The sequence below is a fragment of the Tribolium castaneum genome, chromosome 3 (genome assembly GCF_031307605.1).
Source record: "Tribolium castaneum strain GA2 chromosome 3, icTriCast1.1, whole genome shotgun sequence".
Lineage (NCBI taxonomy): Eukaryota > Metazoa > Arthropoda > Insecta > Coleoptera > Tenebrionidae > Tribolium > Tribolium castaneum.
Window position 1 is genome coordinate 14,877,789 of NC_087396.1, and position 20,627 is coordinate 14,898,415.

Below are 20,627 nucleotides of genomic sequence, written 5' to 3' on the forward strand. Positions count from 1 at the left end.
TACATAGTCAACAAGCTTAACATTTAAGCAACATGAAAGTTCGACAAGCACAGAATTTGTCAATTTTTTTGTTTGTTTTTAATGCTGTGGATAATCACATCGTTAAAATCTGGCTAAAAATCGAACTAATAACAATAATACCAAGGCATTTTTTCGTACTAAATCTCAAAAATATTTGCAGTCTTATTGTTAGTTCCACTATTGAGACTTGATAAGCGCTATGTAAAACGTCAAAAAAATACTCGGCCTAGTGTACTATAACTGGTAGAAAGTGGCGACCGGCTTTAGACGGGTTCGTTAATTAGAGGCGTTAGCCGGGACAAAGCGGACGGCAGACTAAACAAACACTAGGTGGAGGCCAGGGTTGCTCCGGTCGTCATTTTCTACACTTCGTGGGGTCACACTAGCCGCATGAAAAGGCAATGCATTACAATATACTGGACGAACTTTACTCTAAACGTGGTCAAAATATAGAAACTAATAACTCCAGGGATTAGGGGGTCTACAATGAACCCAACGAAACTACAGCGGCTACGCAACCAAGCAAAACTCCAGCCGACCTATTCACTAATTATTAATTGTTACAGTCTTACCGCTACGTGAGGATAACATACAATCTACAGATTATAAAAAATAATTTAAAAACAATCTTATGTAACTATTAACATTAAAGTTTAAATATCTAAAAATCAGCTTACCATCGTTTCATAAACGGGCATTGCAATCTGTTTGATTTTTAAACGTTTTAAACTATTATTGCTCGATTCACGGAATACTCTTTCACCCGATTGAAATTGAAAAACATGCAAGTTCGTGTCGATAAAACAAATTTCTACTTTTCATTTCTTAAATAAAGAATGCTTACACGACGACTGAGTAGGAGGAATGCGAGCAAAGTTGCTACAAAGTTCCGGTTTGGTTAGGCCGTACGTTGCGTCTCACATCCTCCAGTTGAATGAGCTGAAACAGCCCAAATAACCCCAATTTCGCAACCGCTCCACTCACCTTTTCGATGGGTATGCACGACAACTCGCCGCCTCCACACTGCGGCGGCGGCAACGGCGCAGTCGGAGTCACCGGCTTGTTCGCCGCCTTCTCCTGCGCCTCCCTAGCGCGACGCTCCTTCAACTTCAGCGAGAAAATGGCCACAGAACGGGCTCGTTTCATTAGGCTTTGCTTGACTCTCGTCTTCTTCGCTGCTAGTTCTTCGGCCGCGCGGGCCGCCTCGTCCGCCGCCTCCTGACTCGACACGCTGCGAGCGCTGTCGCTGAGGGAGGAGTCGGCGGGGGCGGGGCGTGCCCGGTTGGGCGGCTGGGGCGGGGACCGCGGGCGCGGCGGCCACACCGGGCTACTTTTCAACAGGTCTGAATCAGAACTAGAGGCGTCCTAAACCAAACAACATGTATTTAATTAAATCAGTACGAAGGTTTTATTACTTTAGGGGTAATGCAGTCAGTACTTCGATGTATGTCGGATTCCTCTTTGAGGCGTTTGGCCCACTCGGCGCCCCCTCCAGGCCCGATCGTCAAATGGTGGGTCTGTTCGGGCGGCACCACCTCAGCTGGGGTCCACTCCTTGGATTTTCTTGGCTTAAACGGGGGAATTTGTTGAATGCTATCGGGGGTTATGGAGACGGGTTTGTAATGGGCCGTGCCCGGCGCTGGCGAAGTGGGGGTCGGTACCGGTGTGACATTTTGCGAATGTGTCGTTTCCTTCAAAGTTTCGCTCATCTCGCGCAACTTAATGTCGAGTTTGTTTTCGTTGCCGGCGACCAGACTGTGGCTCGGCGACACTGAAAATCTAAACAAAAAGTCACATTCACGATTCAAGTGATATGGCACTGGCTAAGCGCGGTTTTAAAGCGAAATGACTACGTCAAAATGGAGTAGACGTGCTAGAAAAGATTGATATGGTTTGCATAGTGACAAAGTTTTTGTTTTGGCGAAGCACAAACTTTTTACCATTGGGGACGAACGTTGCTAGCCCTCACACGGGACCTAAACGGAAGACAACCATTGTATTTATTTCTAGAGACTACGAATTCTACCTTCGCCAGACGCTACAACTCACCTCCCGACGATCTTGGCCGATAGCTCTTCGGGTGAGGGCGTCGACGTGTTGGCCAATCGGCTAGCTTCGCGTCGAGCCCACTCGATTTTGGCCATTTCGGTGGCCAACCAACCGGGGATGTCCGGGATGGCACACGTGATGATGAATCTAATAACAAGCATGATATGCTCCAAGGCCACAATCAACAGAATTGTCTGAGTGGCAGTCATGTCGGGAAACATTCGGTGCACTTGCCCCGATAAACCAATCAGAGCGCAGTTGACCAAAACCGCCATTATACTCATATATTCCATACAATTCTGAAACAATTGACTCACTCCCGTTTGGTCTAATTTGATTGGGCGAGTGATTACCTGCCACGTGCCGATATTTGGCACTCTTTGCCCAAACGGCCTTTGGCACACATAAGCCAGCTTGAAGGCATCACTCCTGATTTCGATCAAGTTATTCAACATCGCGCAAACCGCAGCCGGAGGAAAGGCAGACGAGAACAAAATGACATATCCTAACTGCATTGTCATTTCCAAATGATCGGCGAAAGTTCCATCGTACTAAGAGAAACGTAAATCAGGAGAAGTTATTTGCAAAAATAGCTTAACAGACTTTGTATAAAGAACTTTCGAGTTCGGCTTGACTCATGCTCCGTTTGTTGGCTTGTTCGGTGCTCGGTTCTTCTTTAATTTCTGGTACTTTCTCGGTTTCCTCGCCAGGTGGCGGTCTGGCGTTTTGGGGACTTAAAGCGCCCCACAGATCGAAACTCATTTTGGCCAATCGCAAGTGCTCAAGCATGTAAGGCAAGGCCGATTCTTTTAGATTACCGATCACTTGTCGAGATATCAGTAAAGCGGCCAATTGCTAAAGATAGTGTGGTGAATTTTTGGGTAGACAGGATGGGTGCAAAGTTACCTCTTTGAGGCGCGCCTGATCTTGCAAATAGAATGCGATGTAAAATAATGAGAGGAACGAATTGACAAATTGAAACTGAAACACAGAACAGTTTATGCATTTTTTTAATAATCTGCGGAGGTTTTTAGAGTTGGGCAATGGACGTTTAACGAATTAGTAAAACCTGGCATGCAATGATTTAAATTACTTTGTTCTATTTTATATTGGAGAAGAGACTAGTACGCAGTTAGAGGAAGTAAAGTGCAACAAGCTTTGTACAAGTAAGAAGAATACAAACCAAGGCCACTTTGCCGATGAGGTGGTTTTCGTACTTGGTCTCGAGACGGTAGTTCTCTGAGCAGCGTGGTAAAAACATAGCTCACAGTTAAATAGTTAGCACCTACTCTAGACTAACTAATAAGAAACAACCAACACAATATTTTACGCTCTCTTCGTACGAAAATCCATGCCAAACGTCAGTTTTGAAAACTACCACGCATTTTATCCAACTCACCTTTATCGTTGAGCCAGATGGCTATTTTGAAGTAGGCCTCGTCCATTAGCGAGATAACGACAGCCAACATGATTTTGGGGAGGTACCCCAGCCACATGGGCAGTCCTCTCGCACTTAGCAACCCGTCCCACCAATCCTGAAACACATCTACAATAGCCACGCCCCCTGGAACAATCCCAACCCACCTGAATTTGCAACGAAACTATCATGACGAAGAAAACGGTCGATAAACAAATGACAATGATCGGCACCGAAATGCAATATCTGAAAACGTGTCTCTTCCACGTCGGGTGCCAGGGCTCCAAGCGGCCGGTCACCGGACTAGGCTGGAGAGGTCCCTGGGAACATATCATAACATGTCGCGCAACCTAACACGTCGACATGTTACAGCACTATAAGCTCTCTAAAGAAATAAAGCGGCATACATAAAGTACAAATTATAGCGAAAAAGGTGCTCCAAGCGATGACATTTCGCAACTGATTGACAGTTGACCAAACGTCAAGTGTGTTAATTAATCGTTGCTTAGTAACAGTGGGCGTACCCTGAACAGCGGGCGGGGCTCGGCTAGGAGGTCATCGCGTTGATCCAGAGTGCCCCACCTGAAGGCCAACTCGGCCGAATAACGCTTCCAAGCTTGGAGGTAAGTCGTGACCCAAACTACGTTGAAAACTGAAAACAGGACATAGCCCACGTCTTCCAGCGTCTGGTGTTTGCCGTTACAACATAACTGGAAGGGAGAAAATGGGAGGAGTTTGTTTTGTGATCGGTTGATTAAGACCCACCCAAAAGAAAAATCCCACAATCGCCGGAATGCTCAAAGCCGTGGTGTAATGACCCAGCCAGGCAAAGTACATCCCGATTTTGACCCCAAAATATTCGGTTATTTCGTCTAGAAATATCAATACATTAGAGTCCGTGCCGTTTTAGAGTTACCTAGGGGCTGCCGGGCACAAAAGTCTCGGACCCACGTGTTCTGGAGGCGTTCCAGAGCCGCGGGTTCGTGCAGGGGAAATACCTGCGAGATTATTCCAGAAGTTAAACATTTGGGGACTGAAAATTACTGATAATTCAAATGGATTGATAATTCCTGTCTGGTACCAATGGGCTGTCCTTCGAGAAGTGTCAACCCTGGAATTGCCTGGGAATCGTTGGGTTTGGCCCTTATGCTCTCCAAAAGCCTCAAAACCAGCCACTGTCTCTCCTCAGTGGTAAAAAAGTGGTCCTCAGCGTCTGATCCCTCATAAGACTGGAAGTCCTGAACTAGAAACTCCTTCAAGCCACCTCCCTTGCTCTCCTTTAAGATTTTGGGAAGATGATATTCTTCGGCAGCTTTGAGCAAACTGTAATAACAAAGACTGCACACGGGGGCTTAATTGTTTGTGAAGGTTACATCGAGAGAGGTGCCGTGAGGTAAAATGCGCTGCTTTGGGTGGAAGCATGGTGTCTTACGTGTACCGTAAGCCCCGGCGACTGTCTCAGCTTGGACAGGAGCCACAACAACACCGAGTCCTCGGCGCCGGGCGGGAAAACAACAACAACATCGCAGTTCGGCGTCGAAATTCGCTTCAACCAGAGGCGCTTCGGGGCCAGGAAGTGGCCGGCGCACGGGATCTTCTTTTTTAGCAGTTCCGAGGCTGGAACATGTTGCTTAAGGGGATGCCAAAGGTGGGAATGCTTTACCTTGTTCGATTTTTTCTTGGGCGCACTCGACCAACTTGCGGCGCCGGAGGGTGCTAGCAGGGTCGGATTCCTGCGTCGCCATTTCACCCTCATTTGACATTCGAGACCACCGAAATACACAGTTGCGATCACGCAAGAGGAAGTAATCAATGAGAATGCTAATGTTAGGTAATAGGTTGACGTTACGCCTACTTCTGACATAACGCCATTTTTAAAAGGTGTCAAGAGGGTGACGTTTAGGGGTGCCAACGTAAACAAACATTTTAGAGTCTTTTCCATCCAATTTTTTCAAAATTTCTAATTTACAAAATATAAGCTTATTGCGACCTTTTCGTGTGGTGACAAGAGACAACACTTTGGAAAAAATATTTAATAGGTTAGTTAATACAAAAATATTAGGTATTTACAAGAAATATGTAATTATCGATTCGTGTTGTGCACATCAAACAAAGTCTCGTCTTCTTCGTCCTCGTCAAGTGGAAGAGGTGTCATCTCTATGTCACTGCGCCGTGTCCTCACACCGTATTTGCTTACCATCACAGGTTGTTTGCTTTTTTTACTGCTAACAAAACCCGTCAGTCATTAGAACAACAAATTACGTGCTAATTTACCCGCAATAAGTCTTCAAGGCCATGTAAACAATTACTAGAGCTGTTAAAATCACCACAACGGAAACACCCCGCAAAAGGGCACCCGATTCCATTTCCGTTGGTTTGAAAACTTTGTGATCTTCAACTTTCGTTTCATTTTTTTCGAGTGTTTTGCTCGGTTTTTTTGGTTCAGGAGGTACTTCCTGAGGTTTGACAGGTTGGGGTTCAACCTTTGCTTCATTTTTTATGTGCACTGTTTCTACATGATCCTTAGGCTCTTCTGCTTTGCTAGCTTCCACTTTTTTTCCGTCACTCTGAGGGGGTATCACATTCAGCAAACGCCGGTTATTAACATAAATCACTTCATTAGTTGTTACAATAAAGGTTAGGTGCGAAAACACAAACAAAACAACAAAAGGAGACATTGGATAAATTAACCACAAAAACGCATCAAAAACTTGCAGATTTTTTAATCACATTTCACTTCTTTTACGGGGTTTAATCATTATTTTGTATTTTTTCTTCCAGCATATTGACAACAGTAACGTCACCTGTCAAAATGTACAGTTTTTTAAAATTTGTTGCTTTTATAAACGCAAAACACGATTAACCAGTTTGAATAGGGCAAACACAACAATTAACTCGTTTTATCAATTAAAACAATTTAAAACTTTAAATATTTTGCTAATTTTGATTTTATAAACTTTTTGCTTGAAGGTAGTTGCCTTCGAATGTAATAACGCCCGAAAAAAATATCAATAAAAACTGAGAGCAGTGTTTTCCACTATTTGTATTGTATTCAGAGCATTGTGCAATTTTGCACTATGAGTATTATTGCATTTATTTGTCGATAAAAATATTTTAAATAAATGATTCGTGAATCGGTACATTCGGGCGCAAGCTCTACTTGCCTGACGTCAAATTTGGAGGTTAAATTGGTCAAATAAACATTTGATATTCGCGAAGAGTGATAGCGCAAGAATTGAGGCATGGCGTTGAGCTCCTCCTCAAAATTGTTGCGTGCCGTGGAGCCGCTGAGAGTCCTAGCAGCTGCCTACCACCCTAAAGTGATCGATCACTACGAAAATCCGCGCAATGTCGGCTCCCTTGACAAGAACGACGAGTCCGTGGGCACAGGCCTCGTGGGGGCCCCGGCCTGCGGCGACGTCATGAAGTTGCAAATCAAGGTGGACGAAAATGGGAAAATCATCGATGCTAAGTTCAAAACATTTGGTTGTGGGTCAGCCATTGCAAGCAGTTCTCTTGCTACAGAATGGGTAAAGGGTAAGACAGTTGATCAAGCCCTTGAACTGAAGAACACAGATATCGCAAAAGAGTTGTCGTTGCCTCCCGTCAAGTTGCATTGCTCTATGCTGGCGGAAGACGCGATAAAAGCGGCATTGTCTGATTACAGAATTAAGCAGAAGAAGAAGGAAGAGAAGTAAATGGTCAACGGATTTAAGGGTTGTGATATTTAAATTGTAGTCGGATTAAAATTAAAAGCTTTAATGTGTAAATTTGCTAAATTTAATTAAAGTTATAAATAAGTCCCGTCATTGTTTTTTTCCGATACTGCGTTGACCTTGCGCTGTACGTATCGTTATGCACTTTTTATCTAAAAATGTTAGTAGATCCTGAAACACGTAATTGGCAAAAACAAATATTTTGTAAACACTGAACTTACCTGAATATTGTATTTGAAACCTTGTTCTTTTAACATTGAATGTAAATTCTCCAATTGGAGGGGCTCATACAGCAATATATCTTCCCTAATTTTGGGGTTACTCATTACTAAATTGTGCCAGGCGATGTGCAAAGGCAATCGACACGATGCTATTCGCTTTGATTGGGTTCTTTCAAAAATCAATTCCTCCTCTTCTCCTACATCACCGATAATATCATTAAATTGGACGAGATTATTAGTACGTCTTTTTTTTACAATTTTTCCATCGTTATCTTCAACTATAGGATGCGTCGCCTCATAAATATATTTCAGTAGCTTAGCACCTTTACTTCTTTTGAGCGGTTTCAGGCCAAACTTATCCAGTTCTTTACAAACTTGAGGAGTATTCATTTCATCGTAATTGGCCATAGGCGTTACATTATCGGTTTTTATTATGATGGAGGATTTATTTGGAGTTTCCATGTCTTGTTTATCAGGGGATTGATCCTCAAACTCGACCATTTGAGGAGATAAAGGCCTTACGGGGGAATTACCGTGGTCTGAAATTTCATGTGAAGAACCTGCTTCAGATAAATTAGAGGCTTTAGGAGCACTTTTGAGTCTTAACCGTTCAGATAACGAAAGGCCCATATTTGAAATACCAAACTCTTCGTCATTAGAAAAGTTATATTGCGTCTTTTCTCCGAGATTTTCTTGTCTGTCAATGGAAAAATCCTCAAGTTCGACTTTTTCATTGTTTGGAGACACTTGTTGAAGGGTAGAATTAAAAGTTTCAAGTGGGGGCGAACAAGCCTTCAAAGGGGAATCCTCATTGGTGATTGTATCTGAAGGACCTGCTTTAGACAAATCGGAGAAGTTCGGACTATTTTTAAGTCCTAATCGTTCAGATAATGATAGCTCCATGTCCGGAATATCAAACTCCTCGTCATCAGAAAACTCATATTGCACCTTTTTTTCGCTAAATACGCTTGAATAATTCACTTCATCGTCGCTTATGTAGATGCTTTCTTGACTACAACTCTTTTCTGGTGAATCATCATCACTAGTACTTATTTTTTCTAATCTCCGTGGTTGTGGTGATGTTTGATCGCCGGATAATAGATTATTTACGTACTCAGTGACGTTCAAGCTTGATTCAACTGAGTCATCAGGTGCAGAACGACTCACATGGAAACTTGTAGTCTCTTCATTGTCGGACTGTGTCAGGTCAAAGCATTCCATTTCTTCTTCGTTATTTCGAGAGAGTTGATGTTCACTTTCTGATTCGAACAAATCGGGAGAAATACAATCTCGAGACCGTTTAACACCTTGATAACTCGGAGTTATCGGAGAAAGCTGAGGTGACAAGCATAATTTTGGAGAATTATATATTTGAAACGAGGAATTCACTCCCTCTTCACTCCTCCCTGAAGGACTGCTAGCATCTTTATTTGGGGAAATTACGGAGCTTATTTCGCTCGAAAACGGATTATCGTCTCCACGTTTGGAGAAGTCTTCCTCTCCAAGTTTTACAGCAGGAGATGGAAACTTTCCATAAATAATTTGGGAGGTGTTACATTCAAAATTTTTATTTTCGTTTGAACTTTCGTCAGAGTTGGTTAAATCTATTACTCGAGAGTTTCTTCTTTCCTCCCTCTTTTCAGATGCAAACAAACTGTCGTTATAAATAAAATTTGGACTTTCACACACAGATAATCTGGTCCAAGGCGACGGTTGTGGAGAATTTTCACGAAACGCGTTTTCTTCCGGTTCTAAATTTTCTTTATCACTTTGTAAATAACTTTGCGACAGTTTTGGCACATTTGATGTAATGACACGCTCGGGGGTGCGTTCACGTCCTGGAATGCTCCCCCAATCCTTCAAAAAGCGCCCACAAGATGATCCAGTGCTTGGTTCAAACCCCTGCACGTAGAATCGGCCCTCCTCGTTCAGCTCCTCTAAGGCCAAGTTGTTTATTGGGAATATTTTCCGTTTTGTCAATTTTTGAAGGAAGGCGGAGAACAATTTAAGCGTTTCTTGTGCTTTAGGCAAACGAGTTCGTTCATTCTGGGCCAAAATGAGTGAAACTTTTGACGAAATTAGTGATTCTCGTTCCTCGCTAGTTCGAATTTTGAGTATTGGGGTTACATGTCTATAGCGCGATTTTTTACTCTTTTTAGCTGGGTCTAGTCGTTCTTTCTTTTCTTGTACTGAAACCCTGCTTTTGTTATACCCAAAGCCAAATTTCTCAAACGCGCCTCTAAAGGAATCGATTTTTTCTTGTGAGCTGAGGGTTTGACCGGGATTTTCTGCGGCGTAGGTGGACTCAGAGAGAGCTAAAGCCATCTGGAGGTGGTCCGGATTGACGTCAACATGCTTGAAATTGTCCTCAACAAATTTTGTAAGGGGCACTTGTGTTTTCTTGCGTTTTTTAACGTTTTTACACGGGGGTTTCGCGTTCGCTATCTTTGACACTTTGTTGATCGCTTTAGGAGTCTCAAAATCGGCTAAATTACCCGCGGAGTCATCGAGTTTCACTTCACTTAAACAGTTTTTGTAAGGAGAATCTGAGAAACTACCTGAACTCTCAGAGCCCTCGGCATTGTCTTTAGTGATTTTGGCGAAATATTTCGAAATCTTCCCCGTTTTAGTGGCGCTAATGAAACGACAAAAATGATTAAACAACTTTATTACAGTATGTACACTACACTAACCTACGCTTTACAGGTTTAGATGTCTGGCTTTGTGTGGAATTTTGTGTACCACGGCTGCGGCTTCGTTTTGTCCGTGTAGAGCTCATCTTCTTTTGCGTCTTCTCTGGCCTTCAAGGCACTAAACAGTTCCAAATAGCCCCCTTTGGTTACGAGGCTAGTGGCCATAAAGCGTCGCCGGGTTTCAGGGCTATCGTCAAACTTGCCCTCAAGGTAACTTTTTTTGAGCTTTTGGGCTTCGGGCCACAGTCTACGAATTATGACCGGAAAAATGATTTTACTTCAAACTGACATCTTACTCGAAAAGTAGCCAGAACAGGCCCCCAACTGCTATAACTCCACCCGCGTAGTAATTCCTCTGTACGTAAAAAGGGGTCCCTTTGGTTCTACGAGGCTTCCTGAGTGATTCGTCAATGTTTCGGTTTGCCATAGCAAAGAAAAAAAGTATAAATGTGGGTCAACTCATAACCTCAAACCTGGAAGTTTTGCTTTGATTGCCACACACCCACGGTGGCGCTAGTGTAATAAGGAGATCCGGTCCAATGTACAATTTTATTTAAATTTTTCTTACATAATGGAAGCAGTACAATATTCGATAATTCATGCATCACTTGTACACAATGCCAATAGGGACCTAAATTACCTTAACTTGCACTAGACTTGAACAAGAATCAAGCTTCAAAAACTGAGCATATTCTTATCACAATGTAGGGTATAATATTCATGTTTCACACAAAGCACATAACAAATATAATTCTTTAGGCGATTTTTACATAACAAAGGAGCTATATTTTAACGTAGCGCTGTAAATACACAAGGGCTACAAAGTAACATAAATAGATTCAACAATAGGGTTATAAACTACAAATATTTGATTATGTGTAAATGACAGAAATAAAAAAGGGACGAACTTGGAGACTCCTCGTGCTAAATAAGTTCAAAAATTGTATATTACACATTAAACTTCTGGAAATCTCCAATAGGAATGTCTGTTCTGCTATTCTTTGCAGATATCCTCTAGTCAAGCAATCGCTTTGGCTTGCGGCAAGAAGGCTTCCCAGTACTTAACGAGCTGAAACACCACATCAGTCTAGAGTTTTTTACCCTTACTACAGTCAAACCTGGGCTTGGTGATTGAGGTGGTTTTCAAAATACTTTATAAACATAATTTTAAAGTCGTGAATGCGACACTTTTCAAACCTCTCCACTTCCGTTTTGATCATTTTCGAGATCTTATCAAAATTCTCTTGGCCACGTTCGACTTTGGCTTCCCACTATAGTGACATTAGTAAAGTTTACAACAGATAGTGCTGGTGCCACTCACCTCTATCACTTCAGCGCCAGCTTGGTCGACCTTGTCTGTCCTGTTTGTGAGCTCCATCTTAGCCTTGGCTTCCCTTTTCTTGGCCAACATTTGTTGCGAGTGTTGCCAATGTTGGAAAAGCTTTGTTCTTTCATGAAAGGCGTCACGAACAGCCCCGAGAAGCCCTAAATAATCCTTCAGTAACTCACAGAGAATGAAGAAATCCGTGTTGGCCTGTTCCAAATGCAATGCTTCAACTTTTTCCTCAGTATCGGCCAAATTGGACAGCGCCATTGAGAGCGAGTTGTGGTCCTCACAAGCGCTCAACATCGCCGCAGACCGTGAAACGCCGTTAGTCAAGTGACTCAGTTCCTTTCTGTAAGCCACCATCGCCTCAACATTGGTATGCAATTTCCTCAGCTGAGTCTCCAGAGCCTCAATGTGAGCCAACTTATCCTCAAACCACTGAAATTTGATTGGTTACTAACTCCCACCAACTCGTGATTGGCTTACTGGATCAGTCTCATCCATCTTGTAGGTGATTTTGTTCACAGTCTCGCCAACCTTATTGAAGAGCCTCATAACACCGGCGCTACTCAAGGCAGACGTGCTTGTGGCCTTCGGCAGCTCAATATCTAACGAAATGGGAATGTGAGGGGGAAAAACAGCCAGCTCTACCAACCTGACTCCAGAAACTCCCTAAAGTCGGGGTCCAGTACCAGGACAGGGTGTTGGGCAGTGCGTTTTAGGTAACGCTCCAAGGACGCGCGCCTGCGTTCGACAAAGTCGTTTCCGTTCGAAGGACTGCCCTCCGCTTGACTGGAGATCTTGATTTTGGTCATGCCAATGACACTCTTTTCAGGCGCTGGCGGTATGATCCTCCCGACCTTGAGGTACTTCTCTGATAATTTGTCGTGGAGGCCCAGAAAGTCGCTGAAACGCCTCGTCACCGAAAATTCGCGTTTTTTAAATATCGGCATGTTGGTTTTTGTTGTGACCCGGTAAGCCATATAAGCGCTCATGCCGTCACCCACTTTTTGGGGCTCCGTGATGGATATTTCCAAAAATTGATCGCCGCCTGCAGCCTCGACCTGTAGTTTTCACAATGCGAATAAAAATTTATCAGTTGTGTGAAAAAATACTTGTTCCATGGTGTCTGGCAATGTTCCACTATTGTTGATTGGGACAGTCTCCAGTTCGGGTTTCTGGTCGTCCAGGGAGAGGTTGGTGAGGTCGGCGTCGCCGTTGAGGCCTTCCTGGGGCTCATCTTTGTACGGTTCGGCCTGCTCCTGTGGCAAGTGGGGGGTTATCAAGCGATATATCAAATTACAAGCCGTGTACCTGTCTGGCTGACACGAAGAGATCTTCGTCTTCTTTTCGGTCGGAAAGGATGTCCACGTTTTCAAATAAAGGGGGCGGCTCCACAGGGTCTGCCATTTTATTTCAAAAGGCGATAAAATTAATTATTTGACGCGGCCGGTCTGTTAAATTGACAAACGTCAATCAAAAAAATTAATGGCAATAGGGAATGCCAACCTAATTATTCACCAGGTGCTAACGACGATTTTTCGCTTTAAAGTGCTTGGAAATATTTACTTAATGATGACTAAGGATGGAACCTCAGGCGAGGGTTTTGTAAAGCAAACTTTACTTTTATTTTCGTAAACAAATCTCGCGTAAAACAAATAAAACGTTCACGTAGCTAACTTCACACGTAGCGGAAAAATCCCTAGTTGTGCCACGATTACGTTTACGTACACAAACCAAATTCTCTGTTATTCTACGATGTGATCATATGTTTACAATAATCAATCAGTAAAAAGTAAATAAAATGTTACAAGAGGACTCAAACGGCGAAGCCTCATTTGAAATAATCGACAAGAAGCAGGACGATGCCTCGAATGACAAGACAGGTGACACGTTTGTAACCTAAAATCGCCCCAATTTTATTAAATGATTCCAGAATCTCTGAGTAGCGTGTCATCTCCGTACTCGATACCTTCCCCAGGGGGTGTCGCTCTGCCGGGTGGAAATTTGCTCTCGAATTTACCACCTCCGACAAATCTCCCTGATTTCACACTGTGGCAGTCTCAAGCAATCCCAGCACCTACCCCTTTACCTCCAAACATCGCGCCTGCGGCTACACAAGCGGCCCCCGCACCGGTTAACGTCCAACCGTTCCCCCAAACCCAGTTTAGGTAAATTTGACTCAAGGTTTCAAATTATCTGCAACTAACTTGCAGTGCTGCCATACCGCCGAGTAAAGGTGTTCAACATGGACCAGTTCCCCAAACTAGTGCAGACGCAGGACAGGGGGGCGGGGGACTGATAGGCTGGATGAAAGATGCAGTCTCCAGCGGTGGCATATTATCAAAGGTTGCGGAAAAGGCGAAAAACTCCGTAGATTCACTCATCACAACCCTAGACCCACAAATGTCGGAGTTCATTTGTAAGAATCTCCGCGTTTTTCACTCATTTATTGTGTTGATTTATTAGATTCTGGAGGGGACGTGGAGCTTGCTGTTGTATCGCAAGACCCGGACGAAGTCGCCCCCATTCGTGAGGCAATTTTTTCAGTATTTGGTAAAGCTTGGGTGAAGTAATTTCTTCACAAAGTATGTTTCTCGTGTAATTGATTAAATTTTTCAAGTGGGATTAGCGTTAAAGTTGATGAAAGGAAACACCAAGCTGTAGGTTTTGAAGAAGGGATTAAGAGGGCGGAAGAAAAGCTAAAAGCGGCGTTAAACTCGAGTCAAGTTCCAACAATTGCTATTGAGAATATTCTTTTACAACAAAACGATGAATGGTTTGACTTAAGCGTCTTAGTTTTGAAAGATGTGGAGAAAAAGATTTTGCTTAAAACATATACTCAAACGACACCAATTCCGCTTGATTCTTTTGTGAAGTTGGCCGAAAAAGAAATGCCCAGCTATGCGAAAGGGTGCGATTCAACCGAAAAACTACTAGCGGCGTATTTACAAGTGAGTTGAGTTGTTTTGTTTGTAATTCGTTAGAAAATCTGTTTTAGGTTTGTAAAAATAATTGGCAACAGGGGGTGAGTGGGGTTGCTAGAAAAGAAACCCTATTTCTAGCAGCGAGGACACTTGTTACTTTGTATAAAAACAAAATCACTAATTAAATATCGTACTTACTGGAATATAAAATTAATGATATAACTGTTGCATTTTATTCTAGATTTTATTTAATGTTCAAAATTCATTTTATCAATATAGGCTTTAATAAATAATTGTAGTATTGTTTGGGATTCGTTAACAGTAAAAAGCATTCCTTGTTTTACGTTTTTATTCAAATTTTTTTAATTACAGAAATATATGAAGAATATTTACCTCAAGAACCTGCAACAAAGAAAAAGTTGCTTTTGAAACAGTTAACAAAAAATTAAAAAAAATAAATAAATGAATAATCAGACAAACCAATCAGTCACCGGTTTCAGACTGGGGCGGTAAATTAATCATCACACAATAATTAAAAAAGAAGTAAGCAAATAATGCAATTTTACTCACCAGCTTATAAAAATCCAAGCCAAGGCACCCTCACCGTTACTTATCTGCAAAAAATAAACCGAAATAGTGAAAAAAATTTAAAAAATTTTAACTACTGAATGTGTGTTGCTTTTAATACAACTAAAGAACAAAAATAAATATATATTAATGTTTGTACTATTTAACAAATCAGAAAAACCAATCAGTCACCGATTTCAGACTGGGGCGGTAAATTAATCATCACACAATAATTAAAAAAAAATAAGCAAATAATGCAATTTTACTCACCAGCTTATAAAAATCCAAGCCAAGGCACCCTCACCGTTACTTATCTGCAAAAAATAAACCTAAATAGTGAAAAAAATTTAAAAAATTTTAAAACTACTGAATGTGTGTTGCTTTTAATACAACTAAAGAACAAAAATAAATACATATTAATGTTTGTACTATTTAACAAATCAGAAAAACCAATCAGTCACCGATTTCAGACTGGGGCGGTAAGTAAATCATCACGTTACGTTTAAAAAAAAATTAAAACAATGATTAAATTGTGAAACTCACCACCATCTAATGAATTCCAAGTAGGGCGCCTTGTTTCAAATTACCTGTAAAAGTAGACACAAATAAAGAAAAGCTTTTTTTTGAATGAAATGTATCTAATCTTCCTTTGGTTAGACAGACGAATTGCTGAATAACCATACACATGAAAAGAATTAATGTTCCCACAACGAGCACACCTCTTCATTTTAAGACATGAAACGGCCGGCTTAAATGTGTGGGGTGTGTGTAACAATTACTATTTACTTAAAAATTAAAAATCTTACCTTAATAGCTAGCAAATAATAGCACTGCCAAATGAGCCCCAGGTTGTGAACTGCAACAAAACAAAAATGGTTTAAACACAAAATAAATTTCGACAATTTTCTTGTTTTATGAAAATAACTTCAGACCTGTTGAGCTTAAAATTTTACATCCATCACGGTATTATGGCGTAAAAAAATCATCATCTAAATATTGATAATTTAAGTCAAATATTAAAAAGAAACTCACCTAAAACGTGTCGGAGAAGCCCCATCGCAAACTGACCTAACGTTACTGCAACAAACTTTATTACAAATATTTGGACTCTTACCCCACCTAACCTACTGAAAATGAAATTCTACAAATAAAAACTCCTCCTTTATTCTCAACTCCGTATGTTAAAACAAATTGCTTATAATTAATCAGTTCAACTAGCTTAAATAAAAATGCACTGGTAACAATAAAAACCCTTGTCTTATTCTTGGACACAATTTACTTGAAAATAAGTTGTCATAAATAATGTGGATTAAAATACAACCAATGCGTTGGGAAGCAAAAAACAAAGTTACAACTGATCCATGTATTTTCACCCTGCCAGTATATAAAAAAAATTATAATTATCAATTGCTTTATTGTATAATTTAAGATGAATCTTAAATAATCTGTACATAACTAAAACCACCTCTTTATAGTTTGTCCAAGTATTGTGAAAGATCGGGTAGACCTTCTTTGAGACCTTTCCTCTTACGTGTTTCCTGCAAAAACAAAAAATAATTACAACCATGCCAAGCGCAACGTTTGGGATTGACCATTAGAATGTCAGCCCCCCTATTCAGGCCAGGAATTTTACTTCAAGACCGAAACTAAAAGACTATTGATCTCCCATCAAAAGCAAACTCGTGGACATTTAAAACAATCCAGAGTTGTCTGAAGATGGGTCAAAATCGCCTACACTCACCTGTACAACAGTGTATGGTCTCGAGCTGGTTTCAAGCGGATCTCCGGGGAGAATTTGCCAATGGTCGAACACGCATTGTGGGAAAGCTTGTCCACCGGTGTTGGAGCGGAGATCGGCGGTAAAACCGAACGACTCGTTTACAGGCAAGTAGGCTTTCACCACGAACATAGGAGTACCAGCTACTTGTTGTTCCTCAAAGACGTGGCCACGTCTTCTGTTCAACACACCGTAGATACCACCGACGGCGACTTCAGGACACTATAAAAAAATCATTATTATTGTTACTAATTTAAAGTGCTTAATCTTTGTACCTGAATCTCACACTGGTACACTGGCTCCATAAGCCTTGGCCCAGCTGTCAAAAGACAAGCATACAAGCAACGACGAGTGGTTGGGATAATTTGACCACCTCCACGATGGATAGCATCAGCATGGAGAGTAACATCATAGATGTTAAACCTGACGCCTCTCAAGTTTTCTTCAGACAAAACACCTTCTTTCGTAGCCCATTGGAACCCAGCGACTACCGAATCCTTGATTTCATTCAAATATTGCACTCCCTTCGTACAATCGACCAAGATGTTGGGGCCGGTGCCGTCGGGACCGAAGCACCAGATCTTCCTAGCTTCCGTCACATCGTATTCATACTTTTCGCCCAAGTAACGGGCACGTGATTTGAAATCGTCACGTGGGTTGACTTTTCCATCGTCAATATCTTCAGCCAAACCTTCAGGCATTGGTACGGCCTTCATGAACAGACGGTTGTGCTTGTTTGGCGATTTGGATAAGCACATTTGGTTCGATTCTTCAACGACGGTTTCACGGTATGACACGACAGGGTCGGACTTCTTGATTGGAATGCAGGCGTGGTCTTCTTCAAGATCTTTAAGACAGATTTCCAAGTGGAGTTCGCCAGCACCAGCGATGATGTGCTCGCCGGATTCCTCGATGATACATTGGACCATAGGGTCGGATTTAGCAAGACGTTTGAGACCTAAAAAAAAAAAACCAACACTTTGTAACTTCTTGACATTACGTATGAACAAAATTCTCTCCAACAAATTGGTTGTGTGTTAGTAGTCAGTTGGCCGTTCTTTTGTCGTCAAAGTGATCAGAACAGGTCTGTGAGAACAATCATCATTGAAGGAACCTTGCTTTGATATTTGTAACTATTAAAAAATAAAACATACCTTCGACCAATTTGGGCAAATCAGCTGGATTTTTGGGTTCGACAGCGACACGTACGACCGGCGATACGCTGAACTTCATAACTCTCAAGTTGTGGGCATCCTTGAAGGTCGTGATGGTGCCAGTTTTGACCAAGAATTGATCAACACCGACCAAACCGCAGATGTTTCCTGATGGCACGTCTTCAATGGCCTCGACGTTACGTCCCATCATGAGAATAGTACGCTGAATGGCTTTCTCGTATAAATCTTCCTTCTTGCCGGGAGTGTAGTTGGGTCCCATGATACGTGCCTTCATTCCTGTGGCGACTTTACCGGAGAAGACGCGACCGAAAGCATAGAAACGTCCCTTATCAGAGGTGGGTACCATTTTCGAGACGTACATCATAAGAGGAGCATTGGGATCGCAATTCTTGATACCGATGGCGGCTTCATCGTCATGGGGACCTTCATACAACATTTCCATTCTGTACTTCTGGGCAGTTACGGGTGATGGGAGATGGATGGCAATCATCTGGAGGAGAGCCTCGCCAGCGGGCAACCAGGTGCGCATCACAACCTTGAGGAGAGGCTTGCCGTCTTTGTCCTTGTCTTCGTGTTTCAACTGGATACCAAGTTTGGGGAACAGAGCTTCGTATTCTTCTTTCCTGTAACATGAATAAACAACATTGGCCACAATTCAAAATTACACAAAACTTTTTAAAGATTAATTAAGGTCAGTTGGCCGTTCTTTTGTCGTCAACCAGATCAGAACAGGTCTGTGAGAACAATCATCCTTCATGTCCAGTAAATTAAATCAATTAATAAGATTATTCACCTGTAGTTCATGATGCTGTCAAAGATTTTGTAGATGGGGTCCAAGATGTACATACAGAAGGAGCGTTTGTTGTCGGCTTCCTTCTGTTTGGCCCACTTCTTGGTTTTGGGGTTGAAGAAGTTCTCACCCCACAATCTGTTCATTAGTTTCACAACGTCAATCTTGAATTTTTCAGAGTACATTTCAGCGAACTGTTTGAGGGTAAAAGCCCATCCGTGGAGACCTGAACCGAAACCAACGGAACCTTTGCTAGGATCGACCTATAAAAAAGAAATTTCATAAAAAAAATGACACAAAAAATTAATTTCAATGTTCCACATCAGGAAACTGCTTTAAATATTTTTAATCTAAAGCAGGGCAAATAGTGGACCTTATCTGCGAGTTTCTTCATGGTTCTAGTCAATTAAAAATTAATTAGACCTCCCGAATTAACTCGCGATATGCGTTTAATTCAGAAAAACAACCATTGCATAATTTCATTTTTTTTTTCAACTAACTTCTAATCGTTAAATTACTAAAAACTTACATGAATGTTACCCATTGGGCCATTATCATCAGCGTAAGTGGCGATAATGACGTTCACGTTTTCAACAATACGCTGGAAAGTTTGGTAGAGTTCCTCTGAGTCCAACTGCAGCTCCAACAAAGCTCTGTCCATCTTGTTCATGAATAAAATAGGCTTGATACGTTCGGCAATAGCCTGCCTAAGTACGGTTTCGGTTTGTACACATACACCTAAAACGCCACGTTTCCCAATTAAAAACCGAGAATTTCCAATTTCTCATAAATAAAATGTACAACTCATGCCGTAGCGTGCCACAACCGGACATAAAGATAGAGGTCCTGTGGCAGCGTTTAAACACATGTTGAAATTAATCTCCTTCCATTGCACTGCCAACATCGTCGTTGAGCGTTGGTTGCAAGCAGCCAATGCTCTATGAAGTGGCTCTTGTTGTGCTGGAAGCGACACTTCTTACAAAAACTTACCAGAAACGCAATCAACGACGACAAGGGCGCCATCAGTGACGCGAAGAGCGGCTGTGACTTCTGATGAGAAGTCGACGTGTCCGGGAGAGTCAATCAGATTGATCAAGAAACCTTTTTCTTCCTTCTCACGCTGTTCAGGGTTGGTAATAAAGACGAGATCCCTGTCTTCAAGTTCGAAGTACATGGAGATGGCACTAAAATAAGGAATCAGCCATCTGGCAACGAGGGTTGGGGCACTTACGTAGACTTGATGGTGATGCACCTATCTTGTTCATCCTTTCTCGTGTCAGTAAACCTCGTTTCTCCCGCCTTGGCCCCGGCAATGATACCAGCTTTGGACACAAGGGAGTCGGTCAGAGTTGATTTGCCGTGGTCCACGTGAGCAATGACGGACATGTTACGGATATTCCGCTTCTTGTCCATCACAGCACGGATCTCGTCAACAGTGAAGTTCACCTAAGGGGGCCACATAACATTAACAGATGTCCGGTTAAGATCCAACATGTGTTGACACTTGACGTCCCCTTTTCTCCACATTTCCACCGTTAAATGATCAAATAATCCCAGCTTTGGTTCGTTTTTATTAATTACAAGCGGGCAACGAAGCCGAAAAACACTTATTAGTAAACATAAATACCGGATAGAGTGTACTTTCATCTTATTGTGCAATCTGAACAAATCCGTTAAAAATCACTAAAATAACGCTAAGCCACCGAAATAAATAATCCACGGCGTGGAGAGAGGCTGGGGCAATCGTTTAACGTTAATAAAATCCACAAAAAGGGCTTACCATGTTGGATGTTTCTTGATTTTGTTAACACACACAAAAATACGATACGCCAGTAATGGCGCACTCCCGTGAAAGGACGATTGACGTGAAGTGGGCTAAGAACTGCCACGCAGCTGCATCTTCACGGTATTGCCAACGTGGAAAAAGTCACTAGTTTTTGTCGCCTT

The 20,627-nt window shown here is 42.0% G+C and overlaps 5 protein-coding genes, 1 long non-coding RNA gene and 5 other non-coding genes across 14 annotated transcripts; 2 read left to right on the forward strand and 9 right to left on the reverse strand.

Moving 5' to 3' along the window:
• Positions 1-23: 23 nt before the first annotated feature.
• Positions 24-6,488, reverse strand: wwk (white walker). 2 transcript variants are annotated; one of them, XM_008197777.3, is made up of 17 exons: positions 5,762-6,488; positions 5,151-5,712; positions 4,861-5,104; positions 4,569-4,810; positions 4,404-4,520; positions 4,253-4,359; positions 4,012-4,197; positions 3,655-3,837; positions 3,470-3,605; positions 3,254-3,309; positions 2,977-3,051; positions 2,674-2,925; positions 2,424-2,621; positions 2,071-2,369; positions 1,437-1,800; positions 1,006-1,386; positions 24-960 (listed from the first exon to the last, which is right to left on the reverse strand). In XM_008197777.3, exons 2-17 carry the CDS (start codon positions 5,248-5,250, stop codon positions 901-903), a joined length of 3,000 nt encoding a protein of 999 aa, XP_008195999.1. In that variant the 5' UTR covers positions 5,251-5,712; positions 5,762-6,488; the 3' UTR covers positions 24-900. The 2 variants fall into 2 exon arrangements, with proteins under 2 accessions (XP_008195999.1, XP_015837199.1); XM_015981713.2 differs by having other exon boundaries at positions 25-960; positions 3,655-3,807.
• A 145-nt stretch (positions 6,489-6,633) lies between these two features.
• Positions 6,634-7,289, forward strand: IscU (Iron-sulfur cluster assembly enzyme). Its single transcript, XM_970538.4, has one exon. The coding sequence runs from the start codon at positions 6,730-6,732 to the stop codon at positions 7,183-7,185; it is 456 nt and encodes a 151-aa protein (XP_975631.1). The 5' UTR covers positions 6,634-6,729; the 3' UTR covers positions 7,186-7,289.
• Positions 7,231-13,096, reverse strand: LOC664349 (sorting nexin-2). 3 transcript variants are annotated; one of them, XM_961860.5, is made up of 9 exons: positions 12,954-13,096; positions 12,759-12,898; positions 12,560-12,706; positions 12,100-12,508; positions 11,931-12,052; positions 11,439-11,882; positions 11,236-11,388; positions 10,414-11,186; positions 10,077-10,364 (listed from the first exon to the last, which is right to left on the reverse strand). In XM_961860.5, the coding sequence occupies exons 2-8, from the start codon at positions 12,852-12,854 to the stop codon at positions 11,136-11,138; spliced, it is 1,422 nt and encodes a 473-aa protein (XP_966953.1). In that variant the 5' UTR covers positions 12,855-12,898; positions 12,954-13,096; the 3' UTR covers positions 10,077-10,364; positions 10,414-11,135. The 3 variants fall into 3 exon arrangements, with proteins under 3 accessions (XP_976493.2, XP_064211483.1, XP_966953.1); XM_971400.4 differs by lacking the exons at positions 11,236-11,388; positions 11,439-11,882; positions 11,931-12,052; ... (2 more) ...; positions 12,759-12,898; positions 12,954-13,096 and adding exons at positions 7,231-7,374; positions 7,425-10,059 and having other exon boundaries at positions 10,118-10,364; positions 10,414-11,140; XM_064355413.1 differs by lacking the exons at positions 11,236-11,388; positions 11,439-11,882; positions 11,931-12,052; ... (2 more) ...; positions 12,759-12,898; positions 12,954-13,096 and adding exons at positions 7,837-7,984; positions 8,032-10,059 and having other exon boundaries at positions 10,118-10,364; positions 10,414-11,140.
• A 10-nt stretch (positions 13,097-13,106) lies between these two features.
• LOC664544 (protein PRRC1-A) lies at positions 13,107-14,593 on the forward strand. The gene is made up of 6 exons (XM_970540.4): positions 13,107-13,330; positions 13,381-13,615; positions 13,661-13,866; positions 13,914-14,016; positions 14,068-14,398; positions 14,446-14,593. Exons 1-6 carry the CDS (start codon positions 13,249-13,251, stop codon positions 14,554-14,556), a joined length of 1,068 nt encoding a protein of 355 aa, XP_975633.1. The 5' UTR covers positions 13,107-13,248; the 3' UTR covers positions 14,557-14,593.
• Positions 14,594-14,706: 113 nt separating this feature from the next.
• LOC135265609 (uncharacterized) lies at positions 14,707-15,738 on the reverse strand. The gene is made up of 3 exons (XR_010333325.1): positions 15,482-15,738; positions 15,209-15,252; positions 14,707-14,985 (listed from the first exon to the last, which is right to left on the reverse strand). It is a non-coding gene; the product is annotated as an uncharacterized LOC135265609 (long non-coding RNA).
• LOC135265779 (small nucleolar RNA SNORD31) lies at positions 14,836-14,903 on the reverse strand. Its single transcript, XR_010333639.1, has one exon. It is a non-coding gene; the product is annotated as a small nucleolar RNA SNORD31 (small nucleolar RNA).
• LOC135265778 (small nucleolar RNA SNORD31) lies at positions 15,104-15,172 on the reverse strand. The gene has a single exon (XR_010333638.1). It is a non-coding gene; the product is annotated as a small nucleolar RNA SNORD31 (small nucleolar RNA).
• LOC135265777 (small nucleolar RNA SNORD31) lies at positions 15,373-15,439 on the reverse strand. The gene has a single exon (XR_010333637.1). It is a non-coding gene; the product is annotated as a small nucleolar RNA SNORD31 (small nucleolar RNA).
• On the reverse strand, positions 15,637-15,705 carry Mir3859 (microRNA mir-3859). The gene has a single exon (NR_038703.1). It is a non-coding gene; the product is annotated as a microRNA mir-3859 (primary transcript).
• A 348-nt stretch (positions 15,739-16,086) lies between the features above and the next one.
• On the reverse strand, positions 16,087-20,616 carry eEF2 (eukaryotic translation elongation factor 2). The gene is made up of 9 exons (XM_970542.4): positions 20,461-20,616; positions 19,912-20,126; positions 19,671-19,864; positions 19,210-19,418; positions 18,684-18,943; positions 17,870-18,513; positions 16,991-17,673; positions 16,680-16,937; positions 16,087-16,476 (listed from the first exon to the last, which is right to left on the reverse strand). Exons 1-9 carry the CDS (start codon positions 20,461-20,463, stop codon positions 16,408-16,410), a joined length of 2,535 nt encoding a protein of 844 aa, XP_975635.1. The 5' UTR covers positions 20,464-20,616; the 3' UTR covers positions 16,087-16,407.
• Mir11627 (microRNA mir-11627) lies at positions 16,585-16,676 on the reverse strand. The gene has a single exon (NR_161844.1). It is a non-coding gene; the product is annotated as a microRNA mir-11627 (primary transcript).
• Positions 20,617-20,627: the final 11 nt, after the last annotated feature.

Excerpts from the sequence above, each read along its gene's own strand:
- wwk (XM_008197777.3), bottom strand. The coding sequence starts at position 5,250 with ATGTCAAATGAGGGTGAAATGGCGACGCAGGAATCCGACCCTGCTAGC. Across the intron at positions 2,370-2,423 it reads CAAATATCGGCACGTGGCAG|AATTGTATGGAATATATGAG; the intron begins GTAATCACTCGC and ends CAATTGTTTCAG. Across the intron at positions 1,801-2,070 it reads TCGGCCAAGATCGTCGGGAG|ATTTTCAGTGTCGCCGAGCC; the intron begins GTGAGTTGTAGC and ends CTTTTTGTTTAG.
- IscU (XM_970538.4), top strand. The coding sequence starts at position 6,730 with ATGGCGTTGAGCTCCTCCTCAAAATTGTTGCGTGCCGTGGAGCCGCTG.
- LOC664349 (XM_971400.4), bottom strand. The coding sequence starts at position 10,203 with ATGAGCTCTACACGGACAAAACGAAGCCGCAGCCGTGGTACACAAAAT. Across the intron at positions 10,060-10,117 it reads TCTAAACCTGTAAAGCGTAG|CGCCACTAAAACGGGGAAGA; the intron begins GTTAGTGTAGTG and ends TCGTTTCATTAG. Across the intron at positions 7,375-7,424 it reads GTTTCAAATACAATATTCAG|GATCTACTAACATTTTTAGA; the intron begins GTAAGTTCAGTG and ends TACGTGTTTCAG.
- LOC664544 (XM_970540.4), top strand. The coding sequence starts at position 13,249 with ATGTTACAAGAGGACTCAAACGGCGAAGCCTCATTTGAAATAATCGAC. Across the intron at positions 13,616-13,660 it reads TTCCCCCAAACCCAGTTTAG|TGCTGCCATACCGCCGAGTA; the intron begins GTAAATTTGACT and ends ACTAACTTGCAG. Across the intron at positions 14,399-14,445 it reads TACTAGCGGCGTATTTACAA|GTTTGTAAAAATAATTGGCA; the intron begins GTGAGTTGAGTT and ends AATCTGTTTTAG.
- eEF2 (XM_970542.4), bottom strand. Across the intron at positions 18,944-19,209 it reads GCCCAATGGGTAACATTCAT|GTCGATCCTAGCAAAGGTTC; the intron begins GTAAGTTTTTAG and ends TCTTTTTTATAG. Across the intron at positions 16,938-16,990 it reads TGTACCAGTGTGAGATTCAG|TGTCCTGAAGTCGCCGTCGG; the intron begins GTACAAAGATTA and ends ATTTTTTTATAG.